Here is a 27,437-nt window from a genome sequence, read left to right as displayed (position 1 = left end):
ATATAATAAAATAAAAAAAAAAAAGATTTCCTCTGTATCATAGTGGAATTATTTTAAAAATACATTCAAGGATAGGTAGTATTACATATAAGAGTGGCTAGGAAGTTATATGAGATGGTCAGTATGGGTGGAATATGAAGTTTATAGAGTATGAGTACATTTTGGGTAGGATTAACTAGCTAGAAGTAGATGGTAAAAGGCCTTGTTTGCCATTCCAAGAAGTTTGAACTTCACCAAGGATGCAGTAGGAGCGATGGATTAAGTGTAAGAGTACTGAGGCTCAGAATTTGGGAAAGATCGGTAGTAGCTTATAGAAGAAATTTAGAGGATAACGTGATACTGTATCCCTGATGAACTGTGGCCAGGAGATGGAAAAATATTTGAGTAATTTCTAGACTTAAATGAGAATGTGATACCTCATTTAAACTAAGAAGAAACAGCTAGGGGGAAATACAGGGCTTCTGACTTCAGTGACTCGAAAGATAATGGAACAGTTCAATGAAATTTGTAAGACAAATAGACATAGATTTAGATTCACAAATAGGGCCTATTGGAATCTGTGTAACACATTCGTGTCTGGAGTTCAGCAGAACTCGGATAGAAATGAATACTTATAGTCAGGACCAGCATACAAATGGTAGTGGGTGAAATTGCAGAACTATCTACAAGAGTTGGGTACTACTTAAGCCTTGGTACAGCTTTTGTCATACTATAATTACATAAGCATGGTTTTAGTCAGATTCACATTGCTACTGTAGGTTTTAACAAAGAACAAAAAACATTTGTGTATATCTGCTTGCATTAAAAGATAACAAACAGTGATGAAAATGAAATCAGCCCAGCTCTCAGGGCTACATAGGAGGCATAGAAATTATCACCTTACAGATTATAGCCACATGCCAAGCTTGGTGGCACACACCTGTAATCTCAGTACTCAGGAGGCTAAGGCAGGAGGATTGCTGTGAGTTTGAGACCAGCTTAGGTTACACAGCAAGTTCAAGGCCAGCCTGAACTGCAGAGTGAGACCTTGTCTTAAAAAATAAAAAAGAATTTTACACAAATGACAGCTATTTTAGCTTTTAAAATTTTTTGGTAGGAAACATTCCAATTAGATTGTAATGTTTTCTGAGAGCAAAAAAAAGACTAAACTTTCACTCTTTTTCCCCCCCAGAGGTTTCCAACACATTTTATGTTGTGGTAAACTTTCACTCTTTACCTTGACATTGCCTAATATCTATGCACTAAAGTAATGTACACATCACCCAAGTCTTAGTTATGGTTACAAATAGGGGAGGGATGTGAGAATGTAAGGATCAAAATGAATTTTGTCTAGGGCTGTCTTTGGAATACACTACATGGTAAATTTAAGTCTTGATTGTTCCTGTAACGGAAATACTGTTGCTGGAATGGAATCTAGGTATTAACCCCACTACTAGCACATAAGTCAACAGACATGGTATAGAGGGAGGAAGGTGATTTTATTTGAAAAGCCATTCCAGGGAAAGAAAGGAAAATCTGTGTCCAAAGCATTTTTCTTCAGGAAATGGATGTGGGTTGGCTTCTGTAGGTAGCTCATTGGTGTCCCAGGAGGGCTGGATCATGTACATCCTATTCTGACTGCTTAGGTGATTAGCAGTAGCTCCATTGTTCATTTTACAGTGGACAAGCAAGAGGTGGACTGCCCAGAGCTGCCCATTGATAGTCCAGTTCTTTATAATGAATACAAGCATCCTTCTATTATTTACATGCTTCCAGCAGGGAAGATAACTTTTCCTTTTTTTTTTTTTTCCATGTATTTGTGTGTGTGTGTGTGTGTGTGTGTGTGTAAACCAATATTAAATTGCTTTTTCTTTTTTTATATTTATTTATTTTTATTTATTACATTTATTTATTGTGTGTGTGTGTGGCCAGCTCAGCCCACCAGGGGGCGCGTCTGGCTGGCATGTGGTGCTGGGGATCGAACCGCGGTCCCTGTGCTTTGCCAAGCTTGTTTCAAGTAGGTGCTTTAGACCACTGAGCCATCTCTCCAGCCCCAAATTGCTTTTTCTTACTAAATAGTCTTTCCTTTAACTAGTCACCCTGAATATGTTAATGTAAAGTAAGGAGCATATAGTTTTCTTTTTCCAGTTATGGGAATTGAACCTAGGGCCTTGGTAGACAAGCAGTATACTATTAAGCTATTGTCCCAGCCCTTTTTCAAATTTATTTTGAGTTAAGGTCTCAATAAGTTGCCTAGGCTGGACTGAAAACTTGTGGTCCTCCTACCTAAGCCTCCCAAGTAGCATGGATTACAGGCATGTATCACTGTGCTCAGCTTTAGAGTCTGGGTTTTTGTTGTTGTTTTTTAATTTTTTTAACCTTTTTTCCTTAATTTCATTGAGAAATAAATAGTAGTGAGACAGTTTCAAATCAAATTAGTAGGACAGTTTCAATAATTAACACATTGCATACTGTCTTCCTAGTGGTTATTTTTTGTACAAGATGCAGACATGCTATCCTATGTACAAACACTATTAGAACAAATTCCTCGGGGCTGGTGAGATGGCTCAGTGGTCTAAAGCACCTACTTAGAACAAGCTTAGCAAAGCCCAGGGACCACGGTTCAATCCCCCAGCACCACATGCCAGCCAGCCCGCCCCCTGGTGGACTGAGCTGGCCACACACACACACACACACACACACACACACCATAAGTAAATAAAATTAAAAAAATAAAAATAAAAACACAGAACAAATTCCTCTATTCATTGAATTAAGAGAATGTAGCTGTATATCTATCCTAACCATTTTGAGTACACAGATACACAATGGTCATTTATATGTATCCTCTTTTTTTGTTTAGTTCCGTCATTTAAATAATATAGGTGTGTGAACTCAGCATAATAGTCCAAAATAGTTCAGTAGTCTATAATAGTGTTGGGTCTTCCACATGATAGGCAGTGTCAGAAGTTGTTGACCTGAGTCCCCTACAGCTCAACATAACAACATGGCTTTACTTCTTATACTTCGTTTTATATTTTTCTGCTGGTGTTTTATTTTTGAGACAGGATCTTGCTTTGTAGTTCAGGCTGGCCTTGAACTCACAATGTAGCCCAGGCTCCTGGTGAACCTCTTCCCTCAGCCCCGAGTGCTGGGATTACAGTCATGCGCGACCACAGCCACCTAGTCTTTTCTAAACTGGAATAGTTTATGAACCTTAAAGTAGCTAATGGAGTTCATTGACACACTTACTCAGCAAATATCAGTTGCGTACTTGTGTGTGTTAGACATGATTCTGTTACCAGGTGTTAAGATCAGCCTGGAGTAGGTTGATAGTCTATGTTGTGTTATGGTCCTGGCTCTTGGGTCTTGCACATCTTAAGATGTGCAAAAGGATTCATAAAGTGGGCCTTGGTCAGATAGTACTAGCTGTCAGGATATCCTTTATTTTATGACAATTGTTATACTTTCCTTTTTTTGGTACTAGCAATCGAACTCAGGGTCTCACACCTACTAGGCAGTCACTATGCTGCTGAGCTACACTCTGGCCCTAAAATATACTCTTAAGGCTGACTTCTTTAATGGAGAGAATAGTACACTTGGGAGAGTTCCCAGCAGGCAAAGCGAGAGATATTAACCCTAGAATTTGAGGAATGGTCTGAGCCTGTGGCTATTAGGACTCCTTCCCATCAACTGCGAGACTCCCCCCTCATATTAGGTGTGGGGGATGGGGTTGACTGACATGGTCCTAGTGATAGCAGACCTTACAGACAGAATCCAGTGCTGTGAATGAGGCCTCTCAGTCAAGCAGAGTCAGCATGTTTTGAGCACACCTGCCTGTTACTTTGCAAGAACTTAAAAGGGGCTCAGTAAACTCTTCTGGGAAAATTTACAGGCTGCTGCTCAGTGAGTTTAGACAACTGTCTGCTGCAGATTCATTCTATTCACCCACATATAATACTTCACTAGCTAGATACAGCTGTTAATACTTCGTTACAAAGCTGTGTGTGGTGGTGCACAAAGCTGTGTGGTGGTGGTGCACGCCTGTAATCCCAGCTGTCAAGAAAGCTGAGCACGAGGGTTGTAGCAAGGTCAGGGCCATTGTAGCAAATTCGGGGCCAGTCTGAACTGCATAGTGGGACCCTGTCTCAAAAAGACCAAAAAAAATTTTTTTGCATTTGCTTGTGTATCACCCTTCTGTTTATTTCTGTCAGTTCATCTAATTTTTAAAAGCTTTTCAAAGTGAATTATAAACACCACTCATGTTTCCCTAAACATTTCAGTATTTGTTATCATTAAGTACAGTTTAATGCTTTTTCCTTTTGAGGTAAAATTGACATGCAGTGAAATTCATAAATAATGTGTATTTTCAACAAATTCATATATTTGTGTAATTAGTCTCTCATCAAGGTACAGAACATTACCCTTACCCAGAAAATTTCCTCATTTTCTTTCCTAGTTAATCCCTGTTTCTACTCTTCAGGCACAACTGTGTTTTACTGTGAAGTTTTCCACCATATATTAATTTTGCTTGTTTTAGAACTCCACATAAATGGACCCAAGTACATACTCATGTGATGCTGTTTTTCTACACCATAATGGTTTTGTGATATACTTCTGTTGTTACAAATGTAGTTTTTCATTTTTCTTGAACAGTATTTCATTTTGTGACTGTATGACAGTTCATCTAACCTGCTAATGGACATTTGTGTGCATCTAGTTTGAGACTGTTATTAATAAAAGTACCCATTCTTATTTGTGGGCTTGTGTTCTCATTTCACTTGGGTAAATACTTAGAAGTACAATTGCTGAGCCATATGGATTATGTGTTTGATTTTATAAAATCTGCCACAGCTCTTTCTCACTGACATTGTCTAAATTCTTATTGTTCCAAATCTTTAGTATCTTAATGATGATAGTCTTTTTATTTTTAGCCATGTTTCCAAGAATGTATCTTGGAAGAGATGGTAAAAAATGATTTAAGTAGGAGGATAACTTTATTTTTTTATTTTTATTTTTATTTATTTGAGAGAGAGAGAGACAGACAGACAGAGAGAGAGAGTGTGGTGTGTGTGTGTGGCCAGCTCAGCCCACCAGGGGGCGGGGCTGGCTGGCATGTGGTGCTGGGGGACTGAACCGTGGTCCCTGTGCTTTGCTGAGCTTGTTCTAAGTAGGTGCCTTAGACCACTGAGCCATCTCTCCAGCCCGGAGGATAACTTTAGAACAATGTGCGTAGGAGGATAACTTTAGAACAAAAAATTTGAAGGTGAGAAGGAAGCTCTTTTGTGTGTTTGTTGTAAGTTTGACAAACAACAAGGACTGTATGTCTGGAGCAGAATGAGTGAGGAGAATAGTAAACAAAGCCAAACAGGTAACAAGAAAAGGGAATGCAGTTATTTTGGTTCTAGTAAGCATTTTGAAGAACTTTGGTTTTTATTTTGAGACGGGCAATAGTTGGGGATTTTGAAAAATGACATCACCTGACTTGTATTTAAACAGGATTGCTCTATTCAGTAAAGATTTGGAAAAGGTAGAAGAAAGGAATCAGTAGAGAAATGGTAATTTTAATGTAGAGTTTGAAAACAAGTGGAAGTTTCCCATGCATGATAGAATGGGATGTGGAGAATGGTGATAACAGAAGAAATCCATCCCTGTGCACAAAGGCACAGATCTGTGCCTTTGTGTTCATGACACTTTGGCCAAACCTTCCCTTTGCAGGTTTTGTGTATAAATGGCTAATGTAACTCTTATGTAGTAAGTTCTACCTTGTGACTCCTCAGCTACTAGTGATAAGCCCTATTTAGAGCCAGTTAACTACCTGTGCATGAAATGGGTCATAAAAAGCTGCCTGAGTAGCCCAGTTATCTGGCACTGTGCTGCAGAAGCATCAGCAGAAGTTCTACCCCACCCCAAGCAGCTTAATGAGATCTAGTCCCCACCTCAAAAAAAAAAAAAAAGCCAAAGATACAGCTCATTGCAAAGGCCCTGGGTTGAGCCTCCCATACCACTTCCCTTTGCCCCCAAGGCCACTTGAGCCAGTAATGTTCTTGGGATAAACAAAAATAAGTAAGTGAGGAATAACAAAGATTTCTGACAGGGAAGAAAAGGAAAAACAGGTTTAAAATGCATATATTATACAAATAAAAGTATATAGCAGGGTGACTTTGCAGGATCTGGGGTTAGATGGTGAATTTAAGATGATGAATTAAGGTGTACATACTGTGTGTTGGTCTCTGTCTCTGAACTTTTGCTCTGATTGCTTTAGGCGACTGCAGGAAGAAAAGTGAATGCTTTTGTAGTGCAATAGTAGAAGGGTCCTTGTTGACATGAAAGTGTCTGACCTGTCTTAAAAATCTTTTACAGTCTTCTGTAAGCTACTTTTTACTGTATTAGTCAGCTTCCTATTGTTGGAACACAGAAATCAACACCCGGAATTTATAGGAAGAGAGGTTTAATTTGGCTCACAGTTTCAAGAATATTCTGTGCATGGTCAGCTGGCTTCAAGGCAGAAACACAGAGGAAGGGCAAGGTGAGGCAAAAATACTTAGTGGCTGGAAACAGCCAGCAAAGAATAGGGAGGGACCATAAATAAGTACCCACAGGTCCTGCTTCTGTGACTCACCCAGACATGCTTTACTAATCTGATAGGTGCTTCTTAATCCAGGGAGTCCACATGTCAGGATTAACAGTTATTTGCTATACAAAAGGCTTTAAATTTATTTGTCTAATCATAAACTGTCATCTGATTCCATTTTTGTTAAATTGCATATTAAAGAATTACATAATTGTGTTGACTTTATTCCCTGTAGGATGAGGTTGGTTTGCGAAGTTAGCCTCTGTTATTTTATGAAAATTTGGATTTGATCTTGGTATGCTCATGATTAACTCTGAAAGTATAATGGAGCCTAATTATTGTAAAAGTTCCATAAACTAGTAAGTATTCTTTAACCAGCTTTTTCTTTTTATTGAAACAGTCTTTTACTAAATTCTTATTCCTGTAGATACTGGCTTACATATCGTTCCATCCACTGATGAAACCAATGTTGTCCCTGAAATCTGCTTCCTGTTACTATTTCCCCTAAGGCATTGTACCTTCTTTTGATCATTCTTTAATTTTTATACTGTACAATTTACTTTCAAGAGTTGATTTTTGTTTTTTTCTACTCTCTGTTCTCCCTGTTAATAGAGTGTCCCCAGGGCCAGGCAGAGTTGGCACACACAGTAAATATAGATGAAGTTAATTAATGAACATACTCAAATGTTTTGCTCTGTATAGCCTTTTTTTTTTTTTTTTTTTTGAAACAGGGTTCCGCTATGCAATTTGGACTGAAATTGCACTCTCTTTGTAGCTCTGGCTGGTCTTGAATTCTGATCCTCCTGCCTTATCCTTTCAAGTTTTGGGATTACAGGCATGTACCACCACGCCCAGCTGAAATCTTTATTAGATTAGCCATTAACAATTTGCAAATAGCGTTCCAAAGAATACAGTTCAACTGTACAGTGCAACAAGTAGATTTATTGAAGAATTTCATCCGTGGGTGTTTTCAGGCAACATCTGAACTGTTTAGATTATAATTTGTTTTTATCATTTTAATTTTGGGGGCTGGGAATTTAGCTCAGCAACACAGTGCCCACCTAGCAAGTGCGAGGTCCTGAGTTCAATTCCTAATACAAAAGATTTTAATTTTTTAATACATTTGCATTGCATAGTAATTACATTTGCCATGGGGAGTTGGTAAACATATAACACATCTTAATTCTTTTTATTTTCTCTTGCTCTTTGTACCCCACATAATTTACAGTTACATTATTTTAGGTGTCTTGTCAAGGCATGCAGTAAATAATGAGTAAAGATTTGTTACTTGGCCTTACCATTCTACATCTTCTTGCTCAAGAGTAAAGTAATCCCACATTTACTTACAGTTCAATATTACTTCATGGAAATACAGTAAATGTATATAGCTTTGGGGTTTAATAGTATTTTCTTGAAACATCTACAATTATAAAAGTTATACTGGATCAAATCGTGTCTTGTAGAAATCAGTTTTATAAAATCATTTACTGAAATATACTCCAGTTTTTTTGAGTAAAGATACTACAGATATATCCTAGAAAATATGAAAAATTATTAGAGTTTCAAATTTGTGCCACCCTGAGGTACACTGTAAATCTTTGGGTGTGTATACTTTGTGTCTATAGTATACATATGTGTGTATGTGTACACATACGTACACACACATTCAGGCAATATGATTTGTTCCCAGTACTTTTTCAGGGTAGTGATACAGTAGTCAAGAAAATAGATAAAACTTTTAATGATCCTTCAGTTGGTGGTGAGAGGACCAGATGACAACAATAAACTGTATGGCATATCAGGTATGTGCAGTGAAAAAATGGAGCAGGGAAGGGTGATGAAATATAGGAAAGATTGATACGTTTTTACTTTTAGACTTTTCTACATATGGATATGTTCAGTTGTCTTTTTTTAAATTGCCAGTTACGATGGTACATAACAGTAATCCTAAAATTCTGGAAGGGCAACCTTAGCAAGTCTCTGTCTCAGAATAAAACATGAGAAAAAGTATTGGGGATGTAGCTCAGTGTGAAGGTCCCTGGTTCAATCCTAAGTACCAAAATAAATTATTTATTATTATTATTATTATTACATCCCAAACATAAGATTTCAGTTGTCTTTCTTATTTATTCACTTAATACATTTTCATGCAATTATTATTCTTAACTCTATAAAGCCTCATATATCCCATTTTTGTAATATGGTCATACTGCAATCAGGGTGCTCTTTTAGAACCTTTCAACTCCTTATGTGCTTTGAAAAAGAGAGCCCCTGGACACAACCCCTAAGCCTGCTTGTCTGGTGCTTCACTGCAGCACGAGTGCACTTGCCCCTGCACCCCAGCCTCCAGCCACTCTGTCCTGCTGGTTGGTCTCTTCCCTTTCTCACTTCTTTTTTGTACTTGGGGAATGAGTAAATGGCAATGGTTTAAGGTTGTCATTATCCTTGTTGTTGAGGAATAATGAGTTCTTTTTTAAGAAAAAAAAATTTAACCAGTGTATATCAGAATGTATTTGCTGTATAATCCATAATTTTGTACCCTTGTACCATTTGTCCTTTTATCATGCAATATTTCTAATTTGTAAATTTGAAAGAGTACAATGAGCAACTGTACACCTTCAACCCCCATTCTACAATTGTTAATGTGTTTGGGTTTTTTTCTTATTTTTTGAACCCTGTTTTTTGGTTGTTTCTGTTTGATGTACTGAGGATTGAACCCGAAGGCCTCATACATGCCAGGCAAGCACAATACTCTAGCACTGAGCTACATCCTAGCCCTTCTTTAATTTTAAAGCAGTGTCTTGCTAAGTTCCCCAAGCTGGCCTTAAACTTGCGGCCCTCCTCTCTGAGCCTCCTTAATGGGATTATAGAAGCCAACTGAATCTGCACCCAACTGAATCTGCTTTTATGATTGAATTATTAGGTTTGTTACATGTATTTTGATGCTTCACTGCTAAATACCAGGTATGAGGGGGGTCATTTTCTCCACTACTACAACCTTGTGTAAAATGTTTTCACAACAATGACAAAAAAAGATTTTAAAAGCATTATAGTTACTGTAATAAAATTTTATTACATAGTTATGAAAATGCATATTAACATAATTGAAAATTCTTTCTACAGACCACTGTTTATACAAGAGACTATAAATGATCACTGCGCATATAAAAATTCTTCAGCTTTTCTAATAAGGAAAAGTAACCATTGGCTGCAGTTTTGTCTCAGTTACTCTTCTCTTATTGCTGGGACACATACCTGACACCCAAGATGAAGGAAGGAAATAAGCTCATAGTTCACTGGAGGTTTCAGTCCATATTCAGCTTGGTCCAAAGCAGACTGGTACATGGCAGAGGGCAGCAGTCCATGGCAAGCAGAAGGCAGCAAAACAGCAAGAGCAAAAGGGAGGAGTAATAGCAACAATGGCAAGAGAGAGCAAGTCTGTCTCCCTTATGTTGCATTCATGCTATCTGCCCCAGGCTATGTGTAGCACTTACACATAATCCCAGCAGCACTTACACCTATAATCCCAGTGGATCATGAATTAATCACAAAGTCTAAAAGTCTGCCCCATGAATGTATGAGGCTTTGAGGGAACAACTGGACACAAACCATAACACATGCATTTGGATATTTACTATGTTTTAGGCATTTTATCTTCGCAGACCCATATAGTGGACACATAACACACATATACACACAATAAACTGTTGCTGGGATAGTATACATAATTTATCTCTTGTCCCAAAAACCTAGTAGTCTCTGGAACTATCATTCAAACCCAGAGATTGCCATTTACAAAATCTTATGTTCTTCACCACCACTATACTCTATTGCCTGTAAAAAATCAGTGTACCTTAAGGTTCCTTTAAATTACTATGGTTCATCTGCAAAAGTAACAAGTCCAGGAGAATTCTGATGAGGTAATATGAAGGCTACCTTGTTTAAAACTTAAGTATTTGCTGGGGGTGGGGGCTGTGCTTAGAGGTAGTCATAGCCAGGCCTGGTCGTGCACCCCTGTACTCAGGAGCCTGAGGCAGGAGGATTGCTGTGAGTTTGAGACCAGCCTGGGCTACATAAGTGAATTCAAGGCCATCCTGCACTACATAGTGAGACCCTGCCCCCTCAAAAAAATTCTGTTACAGAGGGGATTTATTATATACTAAAAACATAATTTTAATAAGGTAGAAATTGATTTAGTGGGTTGTTCACTAGGACCAAAAAAAAAAAATGATAAATGCCTTTATATACAAAGCATGAAATATGGATGTAAAAATAACTTACAAGAGAAATCTGATGTGGGTGAAATATTTCATTTTGATGTTTAGGTGGGCTATATATGAAGTACTTTTTTCTTGTCCAACCAGCTTTAGTACTCACCTACAGTCACCTCTCACTTGCACCAAATGGCAAACCTAAGACTATAAACAAAATTTGTTCTGTTCAGAGGTATCATTACCAACAGTAGAAGGACTGATTTGCAAGAGGATCCAAAAGATAAACCATATTTTTCGCAGTCACCTATGCACTGAAATGGTAAAAGTTTTTGAATTTTTGGTGGCATTTGGAGAGGAGGCTATGCGTTAGACTGTTTCCAGGGGTTTTCTTCATGTAAATCTGTGTCTATACAATTACAAGTTATAATCTTGCTATTCAGTGGGATGCACTACAGTTACTATGAATAATATAGAAGTATCAGTATGGAAAGCTCTATACAGCTATCAAGTGAACTAAAGTTAGGTTTAAAATTCTGTATGCTGCATATTTGTGCATGTGTGTGTGTGTATCCCCTGCTGCACTGTGTAGCGATGGATCATGTATGTATATACATTGAGATAGATTGATTAAGATATTTGGAAAAATGTTTTTTTTTACAGGAGCTACCTATGAGGACTACGACTTTTCACACTGTTTTAGTGTTCAATCTGGTGTATGTGTGTATGTGTAGTCATTACTTATGTGTGTATATATCATTTGTATGATCTAAGTTTCATAAAGCATATCCCAAAATTTAATAATTTACCTGAGTGAGAATAATACTTTTTACAGTATCACATACCTTTCTAGTTGTCTGGTTTGTAAATAAACCAAAGTTTGAGTACCTGTTTTACCAGACATTTTACTCACATCTGTCTTAATTTCCAACCAACTCTGTAGAGTGCATATTTGTTCTTATTGGGCAGAAACCAATTTAGAAGATTTTAAAATTTCTTGTGTGAAGTCACAAATTGAGCCCTCAATTGGGTTCTCATCCAGTCTGAGTCTAGAGAATGTGTTCAGTCCTGTACTCACTGCTGTCTAGAAAGGACTCTGAAAATACCTGAGAAAGATTAGTACTATCTGGGTGTGGAAGCAACTCATGTAATCCCAGCATGGTAGGAGTCTGAGGCAGGATTGCAAGTTTGAGGCCCACCTGGTCAATTTTAACTAGGCCCTGTCTCAAAAATAAAATGAGTTAGGGATGTAGCTCTAGATTTGATCCCTTGCACTGGGGTGGGGGTTGGGCAATCCAGATTTGAGCCTGTGTCAGTTTCATAAAATAAAAATTTAGATGATAATAATCTCTTTGTTTAGAAAAATCCTTTCTAAATTTACAAAGCACTATATGAGTAGGAGATTTGATCAATAAAACATGTTACTTTACTCATAGCCTTTTTTCTTATATTCAGATGTTTGAAATTTTTCTTGAAGTAACATCTATAAAATGCAAGTTTTAACAGTAACAGTTTTGAATATATTTGTGTAACTCATTTGGTGTAGTACCTTGTAAAGAAAGATATAATTTTAGGAGAATCTTGTTTCTAAGAAAGTCTTACTTTAACTTCAAGTTACATACATATATTTGATTTTGAGTTAGGGTCTGGCTATGTAGTCCACATTGGCCTTGTTTTCACTGTGTAACCCTGGCTGGTTGCAAACTGAGCTTCTTGCCTGAGCTTCTTGAGTGCTGGGATTGCAGGTTTGTGCCACCACACCCAGCTTACTCAAAATATTTTTTTTTTTTTTTACTAATTATATTGTTAACAGCATCCTTTCAAGATTTGCTATTAAAATACAAATGAGCAAATTCCTATTTGTGAGGATGTGCATTCTGTAAACTAATTTTAAAATAAACTTTTATATTTTCCCTCTCTATAGGAACATCATCTTCAGCGGGCTATTTCAGCACAGCAGGTATATGGAGAGAAGAGGGATAATATGGTTATACCAGTCCCAGAGGCAGAAAGTAACATTGCTTACTATGAATCTATATATCCTGGGGAATTTAAGATGCCAAAGCAGCTCATTCACATACAGCGTAAGTAATTGTTCTTTCAATGATTGTATTTTCTATATTTGTCTTTTCATGTGAACTGATACCTGTTTTATTAGTGAACATCAGCATACAAGTTATTAGAGCCCAATTTCTGTTGTTTTGTTGTGGAACCAGGGGTTGAACTCAGGCCCTTGCACTTGTGCTGAGCTATCTCCCCAGCCCCAATTTCTGCTTTTTAAAAATTGTTTAGGCTGTGGAGATAACTCAGTGGTCTAAGCACTTGCCTGGCAAAGCCAAGGACTCAAGTTTGATCCCTGGTACCGCATGCCACGCCAGCCCCAGAACCCCAGGTGTGATGTGCTGGCCACCAAAACCAGGCATTTTGATGCATGCCTATAATCCCAGGGTTAGGGAGGCTGAGACAAGAGGATCACTACAACTCTGAACTGTGTAGCAAGACCCTATATCAAATAAATAAATTTTAAAGAAAAAGAAATGCTGTACAGCTCAGTGATAGAGCCTGTGCTTTGCATGCCCAAGTCCCTGGGTTTCCAGCTGCATGTGTGTGTGCACACGGATACACGTACACACACACACACACACACACACACACACACAACGGAGGGAGAGGGCAAAAGGGAAGTGGAGTAGGGCGAAGGGAAAGGGAGACTCTTTAAACAGATTTTATGTTAGGACCTGAAAGATTATTCTTTGGAAAACCATGTCACTATGGATCTAAAAGTTACAGATCTAGTCCTCTTTGTATTTGTTAGCATCACATTCTACTCCACTGCCACACACAGTTACCTTTTTTTTTTTTTTTTTTTTTCAATATTAGTGTACGCTTGCAATACACAATAGTGTTTACTCTTGAGGAATTGGTTCATGTATATAACAAGTTTTGGTAATTTCCTATCCTATTACCTCCCTCTCCCTCATCTCCAAGACTATTTTCTAGTTTCCTGTCATAGCCACCTTATTTATAGTCTACATTTCTCATATAAGAGAAACTATGTGATATTTATTTTTACTTTTAATGTGTTTACTACAGGGTCTCACTACACAGATCGTACTCATAGTGATCCTCCTGTTCTAAGCCTTCCAGGTACTGGGATTACAGGCACATGCCACCATGACCTGTAATCCACTGAGCTATCTGGCCGGCCCACCATGTGATATTTAACTTTCTGTGTTTATTTCACTTAGTATGATGGCCTCATGTTCCATCCATTTTCCTATAAATGACATATTTTCATTCATTATGATTGCGTAATACTGCTTTGTGTACATATACCACATTTTATCAATTTATCTTTTGAGGGGATTTTTCCAGAACTTAGCTATTGTGAATTCTGCTATAAACATATGTATGCATTTATCACCGTATCATGATGTCTTTTTTTCCAGGAATGTATCTAGAAAAGGTGTAGAAGGGGAATATATCTAGAAAAGGTGCAGATTGGTAAAATGAAATTTTTTTGTTTTAGCTTTTTTGAGAAAACCTACCAGTTATCTGTCCAGTTTTTAATTGGGTCATTTGATTGTTGAGGGTCAGGAATTTTTATTTTGGGTTTTTAAGGTTTTTGTGTTTTCTAGATATTAGTCCTCTGTCCAAAAAGTAGGTAATAAAAAATTTTGCCCATACTGTAGGTCTTTTTCATTTTTTTGTTTCTATTGTTGTACATAAGCTTTTAAATATGATATAATTCTATATGTTTATTTAATATTATTTCCTGTGCTTATGACTTCAGGTCTTTTCCTTATGTTATCTTCTAACAGCTTCAAGGTTTCCTTTTTTTTAATTTAATCCAAGTCTTTGATCCATTTTAATTTGGTTTTAGTACAGTGTAAGGGATGGGGATCTGTCTCTTTGTCTTTGCTGTGTAGTTCAGACTTACCTTGAACTCAGTTTATAGTCCCAGCTGGCCTTGAAGTCACAGCAGTCCTCCTGTCTCAGCTTCCCAAGATCTGGGATTATAGGTGTGTGCCATTACACCCAGTTCTTTGTCCTTCATTCTGATGCGTTGGTCTACATGTTTGTATTTGGACCAATACCGTCTTGTTTTTGTTACCACAGCTTTATACTATAACTTGAAATCCTGTATTGGGATGTATCCAGTTTTGTGTTTTGGGTAGATTGGGTCTGTTTTCATACTTTTTTCTAGCTCAGCAAAGAATGTTGTTGGTATTTCAATAGGAGTGGTATCACATAGATCATGTGGGTAAAAAATGCCCATTTTAACAACATTTCTGCTGATCCAAGAACAAGTGATGTCTCTTGATTTTCTAATACCTGCTTTAATTTTTTTCTTAAGAATTCTATGATTTTCATTATAGTGGTGTTTTTCTTGGTTGATTTCTAGGTGTTTAATTTTTTTTTCTTGAGTTAACTGAATGGAATTGGTTTCTTGGCTTTTCCTTTCATGGGTTCATTATTAGTGTATAGGAACACAGTTGATTTTTGTGTGTTGATTTTTTTGTATCCTGACCAGCTATATTGTCTTACAAATACATGTTTTTTAGTTTAAAGCAAGATGGAGTAGGAAAAAGTACATTAATCAGTTTACATTATCATTATTGTCAGAAAAAACTTGCATTTCATTTAGATGTGGCTTACCACAGTACACATTTTACTACTATCTCTAGTGAGTTAGATGTCCAGAAAGTCAAAAGGTAGTATACTGAAAAAGATGTCGTAATCATAGTAATAAAGTGGCCACAGAATTGTAGTTTATTTGGGAGGAAAAGAATATTAGTGACTGCAGATTTGAGACATCTTTAGAAAGATGTATACATTTTGGATTATTAGTAAAGACAGTGCACTTAAGTTTGTGGTATAGATTCATAGGAGGTTGCAAAAGTATTGTACTTTACATTTATTCCAATCTCTTTCACTGACCTCACACAGAACTATAAATTCAAAAACAAAAAACTGACGTGGGCTACAATCCGGAGTTTTTTGATTGCAGTAGTTGTAGAAATATTTGTGCACTTGGCATTTCTTTACAAGTTTTTCATACGGATAGAAAAACTATAATGAAGATACTTGACTGTACCATCACTGGAAGATTCTCTGTTCTTACTGCTTTATAGCTATATCCATCCCCTCTCCCCATCGCTCAGTGACTTGCAAATACCAGACTGTATAATTTTATTGGTTTACAGATGTTACATGAATGGTATCATGTAGTATATTACCACTTTTGAGATTGACTTTTCTTTCAACTTAATGTCCTTGAGGTTCCTCCTTACTACATATATCAATAATGTATTCCTTTTTGCTGTCAGGTAGTATATTAGGATGTGTACATGCCACAGATTTTGGATGACATTTGAGTAGCTTCTGTTTTTAAACTATTAGAAATAGAAACATTAGAAAGATTTCTATATAAGTTGTGTGAATATATGCTTTCATTTCTCTGGCGTCAGTACTTACGAGTTGCTGAGTCATCCATTTATACTTTGGACAGTAACTGCTGCACAATTTGTCATTAAGTGGGTCGTGTAATTCAATTTTTTCATATTTTCTCCAGCATTTGCAGTTAGTTTATCGTAGTCTTAGTAAAATAATCAGGCATATTTTTTCCCTAATTTCTAATGTATTGTTTGTTTTACTCTTTGAGTTTAGAGGACATAGAGGGGTGTGTGTGTGTGTGTGTGTGTGTGTGTGTATTTAGTCTAAGAAACATTTGGAGTTCTTTTTATTTTATGAAAAAATAGATCTTTATAACCAAATGAGAATAACAATAGTTAGTAGTCTATATCATTATCTTCAAAATAATTGCTCAGTACAAGACATAAAACCAAGAAGATTCTTACCAAAAAAATACAAATTTTATTTTCAGTAAACTATGATAAACTTAATATAGGGCCGGGGAGATAGTTCAGAAGAACGAGTGCTTGCCTGACAAGCACAGGGTCCTAAGTTCAATCCCCGGTACCATGAAAAACAAAACCAACTTAATATAAATGAAACAAATTAGCAGATATTTTGAGATAGTTTTAAAACCATTAAATCCATAATTTGAGGAATTATTTGAATTTCTCTAGCATTTTTAGATTCTTTTGAGTTTTTATTATGTTAGTCATGCTGTTGTTTGCAAATATAGGCTAATTTTCTTTCCTAATCTGGATGCCTTTAATTTTTTTCTTGCCTTATGATAGTGACTTGATCTTATTATGTTAAAATAAGAATAGCCAAAGAAGCTAGCACCTTTGCCTTGTTCCTAATCTTAGAGTAAGAATTCAGTTTGGTATTATTATTATTACTACCACCAAGTATGAGGTTAGCTATAGATTTTAGGTTATTATGAGATTTAAGAAGTTCACTCTAGTCCTAATGCACTGAAAATTTTTTTCATAAATACTCATTTTGTAACAATTAGTAACCTGTACTTCTTTCCTTTTCAATCTGTTCATGTGGCAGTTTACAGTGACTGATTCCAAATAATGAACCAGCTTTGTATACTTAGAATAGATCTCACTTAGCAGAATACATATTTTATACAGTGCTGGAGTTTTTGCTTAACATTTATAAAAGATGTGAGTAATAACTCTTGCTTATCTGTCATGTCTGTTTGGCTATCATTAAAATACTATAAAACAAGTGAGAATTCTTCCCTCTTTTCTGTAAGAAATTATGTAAAATTCATATTCTATAAAAATTGGTATTGACTTTTAATATAATAAATGAAGAAAACCTAATAATAATGTAAATTTTTCCAAAGATAAGATTGGATCTTGACTACTAGATGATCCAGTAAGTTTCTTATGAAAGGTACATTGCCTTGGATTCTTTAGTAACTCTGCAGTTACATGTATTTGCATGATATATATTTATATTATGTATAATTCTTCAGAAATTATATAAACACAATGAAGGAAGGAAGGAACTTGATAAATACTTAAAATTCCAGATGTTGCACAAATGTTTACTTGGAGTTTTTTAATTGTTAATTAGTATTCCCTGGAAAGCGGTGGTCAAATTTGTTTGAGAATTTGCTTATTCTCTTCCCCACTCCTAGAGTCATAATATATACTAATATGTTTGTAGGCTGTATTGCTCTTACATTAAATATTTAACTGACTTTAATCCACCTTTTCCCAGTGTATTGCTTAAATCTATTAACATTTCACCAACTGTTGGGAAATTCTGCCACCATTCCTGCCCTCCCATGGCTTAGGAAAAAAAAAAATCAAAATTTTTTCAGACCTCTACAGGAAAATATCCATATTAAAGCCACTGTCCCCTTTAGTTCCTTGCTGTAAGGACCTTCTGTTTCTTAATGTTGTTTCTCTTTTCAGTGGTAATCTGTGAGGCTTCTAGATTACATGAATAGGATTTTTTTTTTTTTTTTATGGTAAAACATATTTGCTTAGAATAGTCATGAACAATTTTTTAAAAAATATATTTTGTATAGGGTCTCACTGTACAGCTCAGACTTGTAGTGATCTTCCTGTTTTTAGCCTCTCAGCACTGAGGTTACAGGTATGTGCCACCGTGCCTGGACTAGGTCACCAGCTCACTGTGCCCAGGGACAGGGCCAGCACAGAATATGTGGTGCCGGAAGTTGAACTCTAGTCCCTGTGCTTGCCTAAGCAGGCACTTCTTCCACTGAGCTGTCTTGCTGACCCAGCAGTTCTTTTCTTTCTCTCCCGTCTTTGCACTTGAATTCACAGAAACCTTTATTAAAGGACATTCAAGGGGCTGGAGAGATGGCTCAGTGGTCTAAAGCACCTATTTAGAACAAGCTTAGCAAAGCATCAGGGACCGCGGTTCAATCCCCCAGCACCACATGCCAGCCAGCCCCGCCCCCTGGTGGGCTGAGCTGGCCACACACACCTCCCTCTCTCTCTCTCTCTCTCTCTCTCAAATAAATAAAAATTATAAAAAAAAATAAAGGGCATTCAAGGATGCGTATTTTATATGCATATATGTGGATGGAGATAGGTAAATTTTTTGTGGTTCTGTCTTTTTGAAGGAAGTATATTTAGTACCAGTAAATATACTTAGGACCTGTTCTCTAAATCTGTATCCTACTAAATAAAACCAAGAACGCTTGGGAAAGTCCAGAGCTGAGATTTAAGGTAGATGAAGATGACCCTAGATGGTGTACTAATGCCAGATAATAAATGCTTTAAATAGGGGTAGGGTGGTGGGAATCACAAAGATAGAGATTTTTCTTGGCTGATTCTGGAACAGTTGGAGTAATTCACTGAAAAAAATAAAACTCCATAAACCCATAATGGCAATAAATAGGGTAGAAGAGCCATGTCGTGCTTACAGTAGAATGCCAAGAGTGGAATGATACAATGTAGAAAGAATGTTAAGAGTTAATCATTTTTTCAATTAAGATCAAGATGGAACCACACAAGAATCATCAGTGTATTCTGTATGCTTTATAACCTAGTCTCTCCTCTTTAGTACAAGATCAGTCTAGGATCAGGATTACTTTTTTAGTAGTGGTCTTTTTATTTTATTTATTTGTTTTATTTTTTAAAATGTATTTGGTTGTTTCAGGGTATCACTACACAGCTTGGACTCATGGTGATCCTCCAGCTTTTAGCCTCCCCAATGCTGGGATTATAGGCGTGTGCCACTATGCCTGTACTCTAGCTGGCTCAGCCTGCCCTTGGGGCGGGGCTGGCACGGCATGTGGTGCTGGGGATGGAACCATGGTCCTTACACTTGCCTAAGCTTGCCTCAGCTGGCACTTTAGTCTGCTGAGCTATCTTACCAGCCCAGAAATGGTCTTTTTAATATTCTTTAGTCTGGACCATTTCTGATGTCTTTCCCTTTTACAATAATTGACAAGTTAGGTCTAATTTTAGTTGACAGAATTTGATTAGAAATGACTTTGTTTTATTTTGATAGGGGTGGGTGGTGTTAGACTTATTTTCTACTTTGAACATATTTAGTAATAGGACTCAAAATTCTGAAGCAAAACTCATATTTCTGGGACTGTGATAAATACTGCCATGTCTTCATTGGCCTTGATTGACTTGTCAGTTAGAAGCCATAGATTCATCTGATGCTAAATTATATTAAGGTCATTGGCTGCAGTTTTTTTGTCAGATGAAATCCTAGAGTAGAGTATTACATGTCTGCACTGTTGTAGAGGTATGATATTTTTGTATCTGAACAAGTCCCCTGATATTTAAGATTTTAAATGTGTTTCTACAGTCAAAGAAACTCCTCTTATACATACTAGTGGACTTCGTCAGATCCTTGTTAACTTCAGTGGAAAAGACACTGGACTCCTTGATCATATGATAGGAATCTTTCTTTTCAGTCTTGATTACTTTCCTCAGGTTGGATGTGGTGTGTATCATTGATGATACAGTGTATAACAGAAATATGATAAGTATATGTTCATGGAAAAATAAAGGATAAAGTAACTTGATAAAGGTGTTCAGTTTTTATGAACTGTGTGTGATTATGGCTTGACATAATTTAAATAATTTATAAAAATAAATTTAGTACTGGAGAAGGCCATGTAGTGTATAATTGAATTCCTAAAAGTATGTAACACAGAACCTTAAGAAAGGATAGCATTGACTGCCCCTTTTGGTTTGGCTTTCAGGATTATCTGTATCAGTTCTGCCTAATAGAATTTTGTACAATGATGAAATACTCTGTAATCTGTGCTGTCTGGTATAGTTACTAGCAGTATATATGTATTTAGCACTTGAATGTAGGTCATGTAACTGAGAGAATTGAGGGTTTTGTTTTGTTTTATTTTGTTGTCAGTGAGGATTGAGCCCAGGCAGGGCCTTTGCAAGATTGCATCACCAGCCCTGTTTTACTTTTTGTTTAGAAACACAAGGTTTCACTAGGTGGATAGATTTGCTCAGGCTGGGCTGGAACTTGTGACTCTCCTGCCTTAGCTTCCCAGAGTGCTGAGATTATAGGCATGCACCACTACTACACCTAGCAGAGAGACTGAATTTTAAATTTTTATTTAATGCAGTTTAATTAGCCACACATAGCAAGTTGTACTGCACTGAACGACATACGTGTGATTGAATTTGGTCAGGAGCAACCACCACCAACAAAAAAATCAAGTGTTTTTAATCTAACAGTTTTGATCCAGTTCTAGATCTTCAAAAACCTGTTCGTGTATCAGTGACATACAAAATACAAGCATGAAAAAAAAATACAATCATGAAAAATTATTGACGGGCCTTTTGTTGCTCTAACATCTAGAGATTATTGAAGGGTCTGAATATTCATTTGTTTTAATTAGGAATGTTACAGAACTGCTACAGGTCAAAATAGAAAATGAAGCAATAAATTTAATTCTACAAATACAGGATTCTTCTCCACTAGGGCAATTACTGCGTTAAGGTTGACAGTTACTCTGCAGCCAGTTTCCTCTTACAGCTGTTACAGACTTCACTATTGAGTGACTGGTTGATTGGGTTGGTTTGTTTGCAGTTTTTTCTCACCTCAAAAACCATGCATAACATTAGAATAATTTTCAGTTGAGTATAGCAAGCAGTGGTGACAGAGAAAAGATGTCACCCTTTCTACACTTGGCGATGTGGAGATAAGTAAGACATAGGCCTCCCCTCAAGGGTATTAGTCAACATAGTGGGAGACATTCTTTAACTAGTAGATTGTGAAGTGTGCAGAAAATAATATGGAGAGAGTGAGTGGTCTAGAACAAGCTTTTTAACCTTTGGGCTACAAACTTTTAGGTCATGTTTGAATGGCATGTTGTTTACCAGTTTTGTGGGGAGAGGGCTCATAGTTACTAAAAAAGGAAAAGAGACTCGGAACCATTTATTAGGTAAGAGACAGTCAAGAAAGGACTGTAGAAAAGATAGGTCAGAAAAAAAAAAAAGAAAGAAAAGAAAAGATAGGTCAGGTGCATAAAAAAGATTAAATAGGCATTTGCTGATTGGGCAGGTAGAAAATAGCTAATGTAAAGACCTGAAATCATGAAAAAACATGCTATGTGAAATAATATGAAATATGATGTTATTGGATCATCAAGTAACACTAGAAAGGCTAGGTAGAAAAGATCTCATAAGCAGTTAGTTGCTAGGCTTAGTAGAAGGAGAAAGTTAGGAGAAAAGTTTTGATATCATACTGTTTGGTATTTTGATTTTTTTTTCTATAATTCATTCTTATAATAGCCTCTCATTTACTGCAAATATATTTTCAGTTTTAGAAACATCAGGCCTGTAATTATTACTTTGTTTTCTTTCTTTAATATTTTGCTTTTTATATGAGCATCAGCATAGCTTGATCTCTTATTCTATCAGTAAAACAAATCTTGCCAGGAATCTGCTGAGTGACAGCTGTTAATGTAAAACTGAAATTGCTTGATCTGAGTTTAGAACTACAAATATGGAACATTGGCATCTGGTTCAGCTAATACACTTATCTCTTCATGTTCTTAGTATCATGTTCTTAGTATCATGCTTCTACTTTATTGGCCTTTAGGAGTGTGTGGAAGGGGTCTCATCTGTTGTCTCTTACTAATTTATATTCCTAGTAAAGATAATCTTTTTAAGTGTGGAAGACATAGCTGTAACTTAGATTGTGGTTGAAACCAAAATCAAAAAATCTTCAGAAAGTTCTTTCTTTTATTCAGACATCTTTGAGGTGTTTTTGTTTTGTTTTGTTTTTAATTAGTGAATTTGCACAGTACATGACTGCTTGTGGTTTCTTCTGTCAGCTTTTAGTTTGGATGCTGAACAGCCTGATTATGATTTGGATTCTGAAGATGAAGTGTTTGTGAATAAACTGAAAAAGAAAATGGACATCTGTCCATTACAGTTTGAGGAAATGATTGATCGTCTGGAAAAAGGCAGTGGTCAGCAGGTATAATTTATATAGTGTCTGTATCAGTATTTCTATTTATGAAAACTTAATATTCAAGGAGGCTAAGCAAGCGACTTTGGAGTTGAAAAACATGGACTCACATCTTACTGCTATCTCTTACAACCTTTACAATCTTAAATAGTATGTTTAATTTTCTGCTTCAGTTTTCCCAGATGTAAAATATAAATGATAAACGTAGGATTATTATGACAACTAAATTAAATACTGTGTTAAAGCTTCTAGTTTAGTTACTGACATGTATAAAGTACTGTATATAAGTTTGTTATTTGTTAGTACTACTGTAGTTTTGATTATGGTAGTTTTATTTGGAATACTTTTGACCCCTATATATGTATTATGTGAAAATGACATAATATTTTACATTTAGCCAGTCAGTCTTCAAGAAGCCAAATTGCTACTAAAAGAAGATGATGAATTAATTAGAGAAGTTTATGAATACTGGATTAAAAAGAGAAAAACCTGTCGAGGGCCATCTCTTATTCCATTAGTAAAACAAGAGAAGCGAGATGGTTCCAGCACAAATGATCCTTATGTGGCTTTTAGAAGACGCACTGAAAAAATGCAGACTCGAAAGGTAAGTGAATTTGTTCATTTAAATTTTTTTTCTATTTTAAAGCTATTTACAGTCAATATCTTAATTCTTTGATTTATGTTGTAAACAGCCTTTCACTTACAAGGAAAAATACTAAAATAAGCTTACCTTAAAATTTGTTATGGAGTCAGTAACAATATATTTTAATGATTACTTAAAATCATATATGAAATTTGATTTCCTGATGATTTATATTCTGTTCCAGTGTAACTCTGCTTATAGCACTATTGCTTAGAAGTGCTTATCAGTACTAAGTAAGCGACTTTGTATCTGCAGAATCGCAAAAATGATGAAGCCTCTTACGAAAAAATGCTTAAGCTTCGTCGAGATCTAAGTCGGGCTGTTACTATTCTAGAGATGATAAAAAGAAGAGAAAAGAGTAAAAGGGAGTTACTGCATTTAACACTGGAGATTATGGAAAAGAGGTAAAGTATATTTTAATAGTACCGGTAATGTTTGCATACTGAGTTAATTTGCTTCCTGAGCATTTATAATTACAGAAATATCTTCATTTAATAACTATAACAGACTAAGTGTGTATTAATATAAGTTAGATAATATTACATGCATTCCTGTACTTATTTGCTTTAAAAGTGATTGGGCTCACTAATGATACAATAAGTCAGGTATTTCAATTTTCATTTGTTCTTACTGGTGGTGTGTACAGGGCTGTGAAAAAATATCCATCATTTCTGAAGTTCACATTTTATTCACTAGATATTAGATAGTCATATTCTTCCCCACATTGGGAATTGAACCAGGGGCATTCTGCCACTGAGCTTCATCCCCAGCCCTTGTTAATTTTTGACAATCTCACTTAAATTACCCAGGCAATAACTTGAATTTATGATCCTCCTGCTTCAGCCTTCAAAGTAACAGGGATTATAGCCATAATGCCAATACATCCTGGAAGAGTAGGTTTTGTAAAAGAAAAATATAAGTGCTGGGGAGATAGTTCTGTGGAATAAGTGCTTGCCTGGTAAGCGCAAGAGGTCCTGAGTTCAATCCCAGGTACCACAAAAAAAAAAAAAAAAACCTAAGTACAAAAGAGAGAAGAAAAGGCCCATACATCTTAACACTCAGTCAGCAGTATACACAGTGAAAACTTAAAGCCTAACTGCCCTACATCTGTGAGTACTATCCACTAAGAAAATCACTATTAAATGTTACGTGATTCCTGTCAGAAAAATTAGTTTTATAATTCAGACAATTCTAATCAGGAGAAAATTGTATGCATTGCTTTAGGCATTAATTCCAACTTCACGAAGTTTGTCATCAAAATTACAAAAGTAAAAGTTTGGTTTTCAGTCCCCTCACACACACAGAGTTATTATGTACCAAGTTAGTTACAGCTATGCAACAAAAAAAGTAAAAGGAAGAAAAAAGGAATGATTTAATCTTTTAATTTTTATAGACAACACAATTACGGTTTAACTGTGACCTTAAGTCTAATTGATTATATTCTACTCTGTTCAGTTATTAATGATCATATGGGTAACTATTTACAAAACTTTTCCAAGCTTTTTTGTATGTATTTAGTACAGGGTCTCACCATGTAGATCGGACTCATAGTGATCCTCCTGTTTATAGCCTCCCAAGAGCTGGGATTACAGGAGCGCCCCAACACGCCAAGTCTCAATTGCCATCTCAGTGTGCCCTGGGGGCAGGGCCAGCTCAGCAGACCCACTTTTCCAAGCTTTGTTTAGGTGTAACTGACAGATAAAAACATTTTTGAATAACAATCCAAGGGTATGTACTTACAGTAAAAAATGAGTAACTGGAGATAGACTGGATAGTTTACTTCATAATATAATGTTGGTAATGCTGAAGTTTGACATTTGCTGAAAGAATACATGTTAAATAATCTCACCACATACAGGGTAACTGAGATAATCAATGTATGTTAGTTTGATTGTATTAGACCTTTCACAGTGTATATTTATCAAATACCACATTACTTTCTTTGAATATATACAGTTTTAAAATTTTTTTTAAAAAACTTGCAGGTATAATCTGGGTGACTACAGTGGAGAGATCATGTCTGAGGTTATGGCACAGAGACAGCCAATGAAGCCTACTTACGCTGTCCCCATCATTCCTATTACTAATAGCAGTCAATTTAAACATCAGGAAGTAATGGATGTAAAGGAGTTTAAAGTTAATAAGGTAATGAAAGTTTTTGTGACAAAAGTATCTGATAATGAAGTAGTATTTTATCATTAGAATGAGAGTTTAAAAATACATATAAAATTTACCATGAAATATGATGTAAAACTGTAATGCTAGAAATTTGAGGGATCAGAGGTCTAGGTCAATGGCACAGTGCCTGCCTGGCAAGCATGAGGTTGTCCTGAGTTTGATTTCTGGTACCCACTCCCCCCAAAAGAAATTTTTTATTTCCTTATCTTATAAAAGGTAGATTTTGGGGCCGGGGAGATGGTCAGTAGGATAAGCACTTGACTGGCAAATACAAGGATCTGAGTTCAATCCCCGGTTCCGCAAAAAAAAAAAAAAAAAAAAAAGGTAGATTTTATACTATGATAAAAGGAATATTTTAATAGTTGCAGGATTATGAGCTGTTGAAAGAATGGAAACAAAATATGTAGGGGTTAGGGAGAAGAATTTGAAATCCTTGGTAGTGTAGCGTAGATTTGTCCTTTGTGAACATATTAGTGTGCAAGTGGAATAAAAATATAAAGGTAATTTAATAGTTTGTAGTATAGGTAGTATTTTAGAAATGGGAGTAGTTTTGACAAATTCCTCTGTAACCAAATTGTGAAGAATAAATTGGTTAAAAAAAAAAAAGAATAAATTGGTTAAGGAAAATAAAATTAGTGAAGGGAAACAAAAACAAGGCTGTTGACAGCTTTTTGAAAAATGTTCATATGGGGAATACCATTTCTTTTTCGTATGAAATTTATCATGAAACTTAAGATTCTTCTAGTTTAGTCTGGGGGATATAAGTGAGTCTGCCATCAGTTTTGTTGTCTTCTCTAGATTATTTAATATAATGTGTCTACAGGGTTTTTTTGTTTGTTTTTTTACTGTGGTCATACAGGACTTCAAATTTGACTGCACAGCTTGTCATGCCAATTAGTTACATCTGTATCCTCAACTTTTTTCCTGTCATTTAGAGCAATGCCAAAGACCATTTTATGAAAAAAAAAAAAAAAAAAAATAGGTATTATTTTAAAAATTGTTGGGGAAGTTAGTCAAAAAAGTCACTGTCTTTGATAATCCAGAGAGTTATGATCATGCTCCAAAATGTTATCATTCACAAACATATTTAAATTTTATACTTAATCTAATTTTGCTAAGTATTGTCCCCCTCTCTGAACTCTGTATGCCTGTAACTAGCTTTTGACTCCAGGCTGTCATGTTGCTCTTCCCTTTTGTGGCCTTTGCTTGAGTTACAGTGGCCAAAATGAAGTTCAATCCTTTTGTGACTTGGGACTGAAGTGAAAACCATGAAAGGCATTTTAGTGCACCTTCCCATGTTCACAAGAGAATTAATATCTTCCCCTCTTTCCAAAGAGCTGAGACAGAAATAGTGTCAGATCTATGCCCATTTGAAAGGACAATGAGGTTCAGGTTTTGTGCAGACCCAGATTGGCAGAGTAGTCCCAGTTTATAGAAAAAAATGGGTCATCTACATTGAAAAAATGGGTGTAGTGGGAAAAGGCAAATGGCAAATTACGGGGGGGAGGGGGAAAGGCCAAAAAAAGGCAAATGGCACATCTCTCCATGTGAACATTCACCCCACAAGGTGGTTATTACCAGGCTAAAACTAGACAAAGACCACAAAGATTCTGAAACAGAAAGCCAAGTCTCACCAAGTAGGAAAGGAAAAGGGTAAATACAGGGAGGATACAATTGAGAAGATGCGGGAATAATGTCCTCCTATGTGCAACTTTTAATTGAAAACTACTGGAGCCGGGGAGATAGCTCAGTAGAATAAGTGCTTGCCTGGCAAGCCAAGGGCCTGAGTTCAATCCCTGGTTCCACCAAAAAAAAAAAAAAAAGGTGCAGTAATTCACAGATAGTAGAGACCTACTCAATATTGGCTAAAATGCAAGAATAAATAAAAAATAAAAAACTGCTAAAGTGAAAAAAAGGCTATCCTGTTGATACCATAGACTTGTACAGATACCTTAATAGTTACCTGTTTAAAATATTTTTATTATTT

The 27,437-nt window shown here is 36.1% G+C and overlaps 1 protein-coding gene across 4 annotated transcripts in view; it reads left to right on the top strand.

The window, feature by feature from the left end:
• Positions 1-27,437, top strand: part of Epc1 (enhancer of polycomb homolog 1) — a 100,905-nt gene that overhangs the window by 55,416 nt on the left and 18,052 nt on the right. For 3 of the 4 annotated variants that reach the window (XM_004641761.2, XM_004641762.1, XM_023701816.1), the window contains exons 2-6: positions 12,689-12,848; positions 22,493-22,638; positions 23,027-23,233; positions 23,528-23,676; positions 25,258-25,417. In XM_004641761.2, coding sequence (XP_004641818.1) covers positions 12,689-12,848; positions 22,493-22,638; positions 23,027-23,233; positions 23,528-23,676; positions 25,258-25,417 — 822 coding nt within the window. Of the gene's footprint in view, positions 1-6,811; positions 6,913-12,688; positions 12,849-22,492; positions 22,639-23,026; positions 23,234-23,527; positions 23,677-25,257; positions 25,418-27,437 lie in introns of those variants that run through there. The other variant, XM_023701818.1, reaches the window with a different exon arrangement.

Source organism: Octodon degus, unplaced genomic scaffold (assembly GCF_000260255.1).
Source record: "Octodon degus isolate 3935 unplaced genomic scaffold, OctDeg1.0 scaffold00141, whole genome shotgun sequence".
Lineage (NCBI taxonomy): Eukaryota > Metazoa > Chordata > Mammalia > Rodentia > Octodontidae > Octodon > Octodon degus.
The sequence above is the reverse complement of the archived record's forward strand: the minus strand, read 5'-3'. Positions and strand labels throughout refer to the sequence as shown.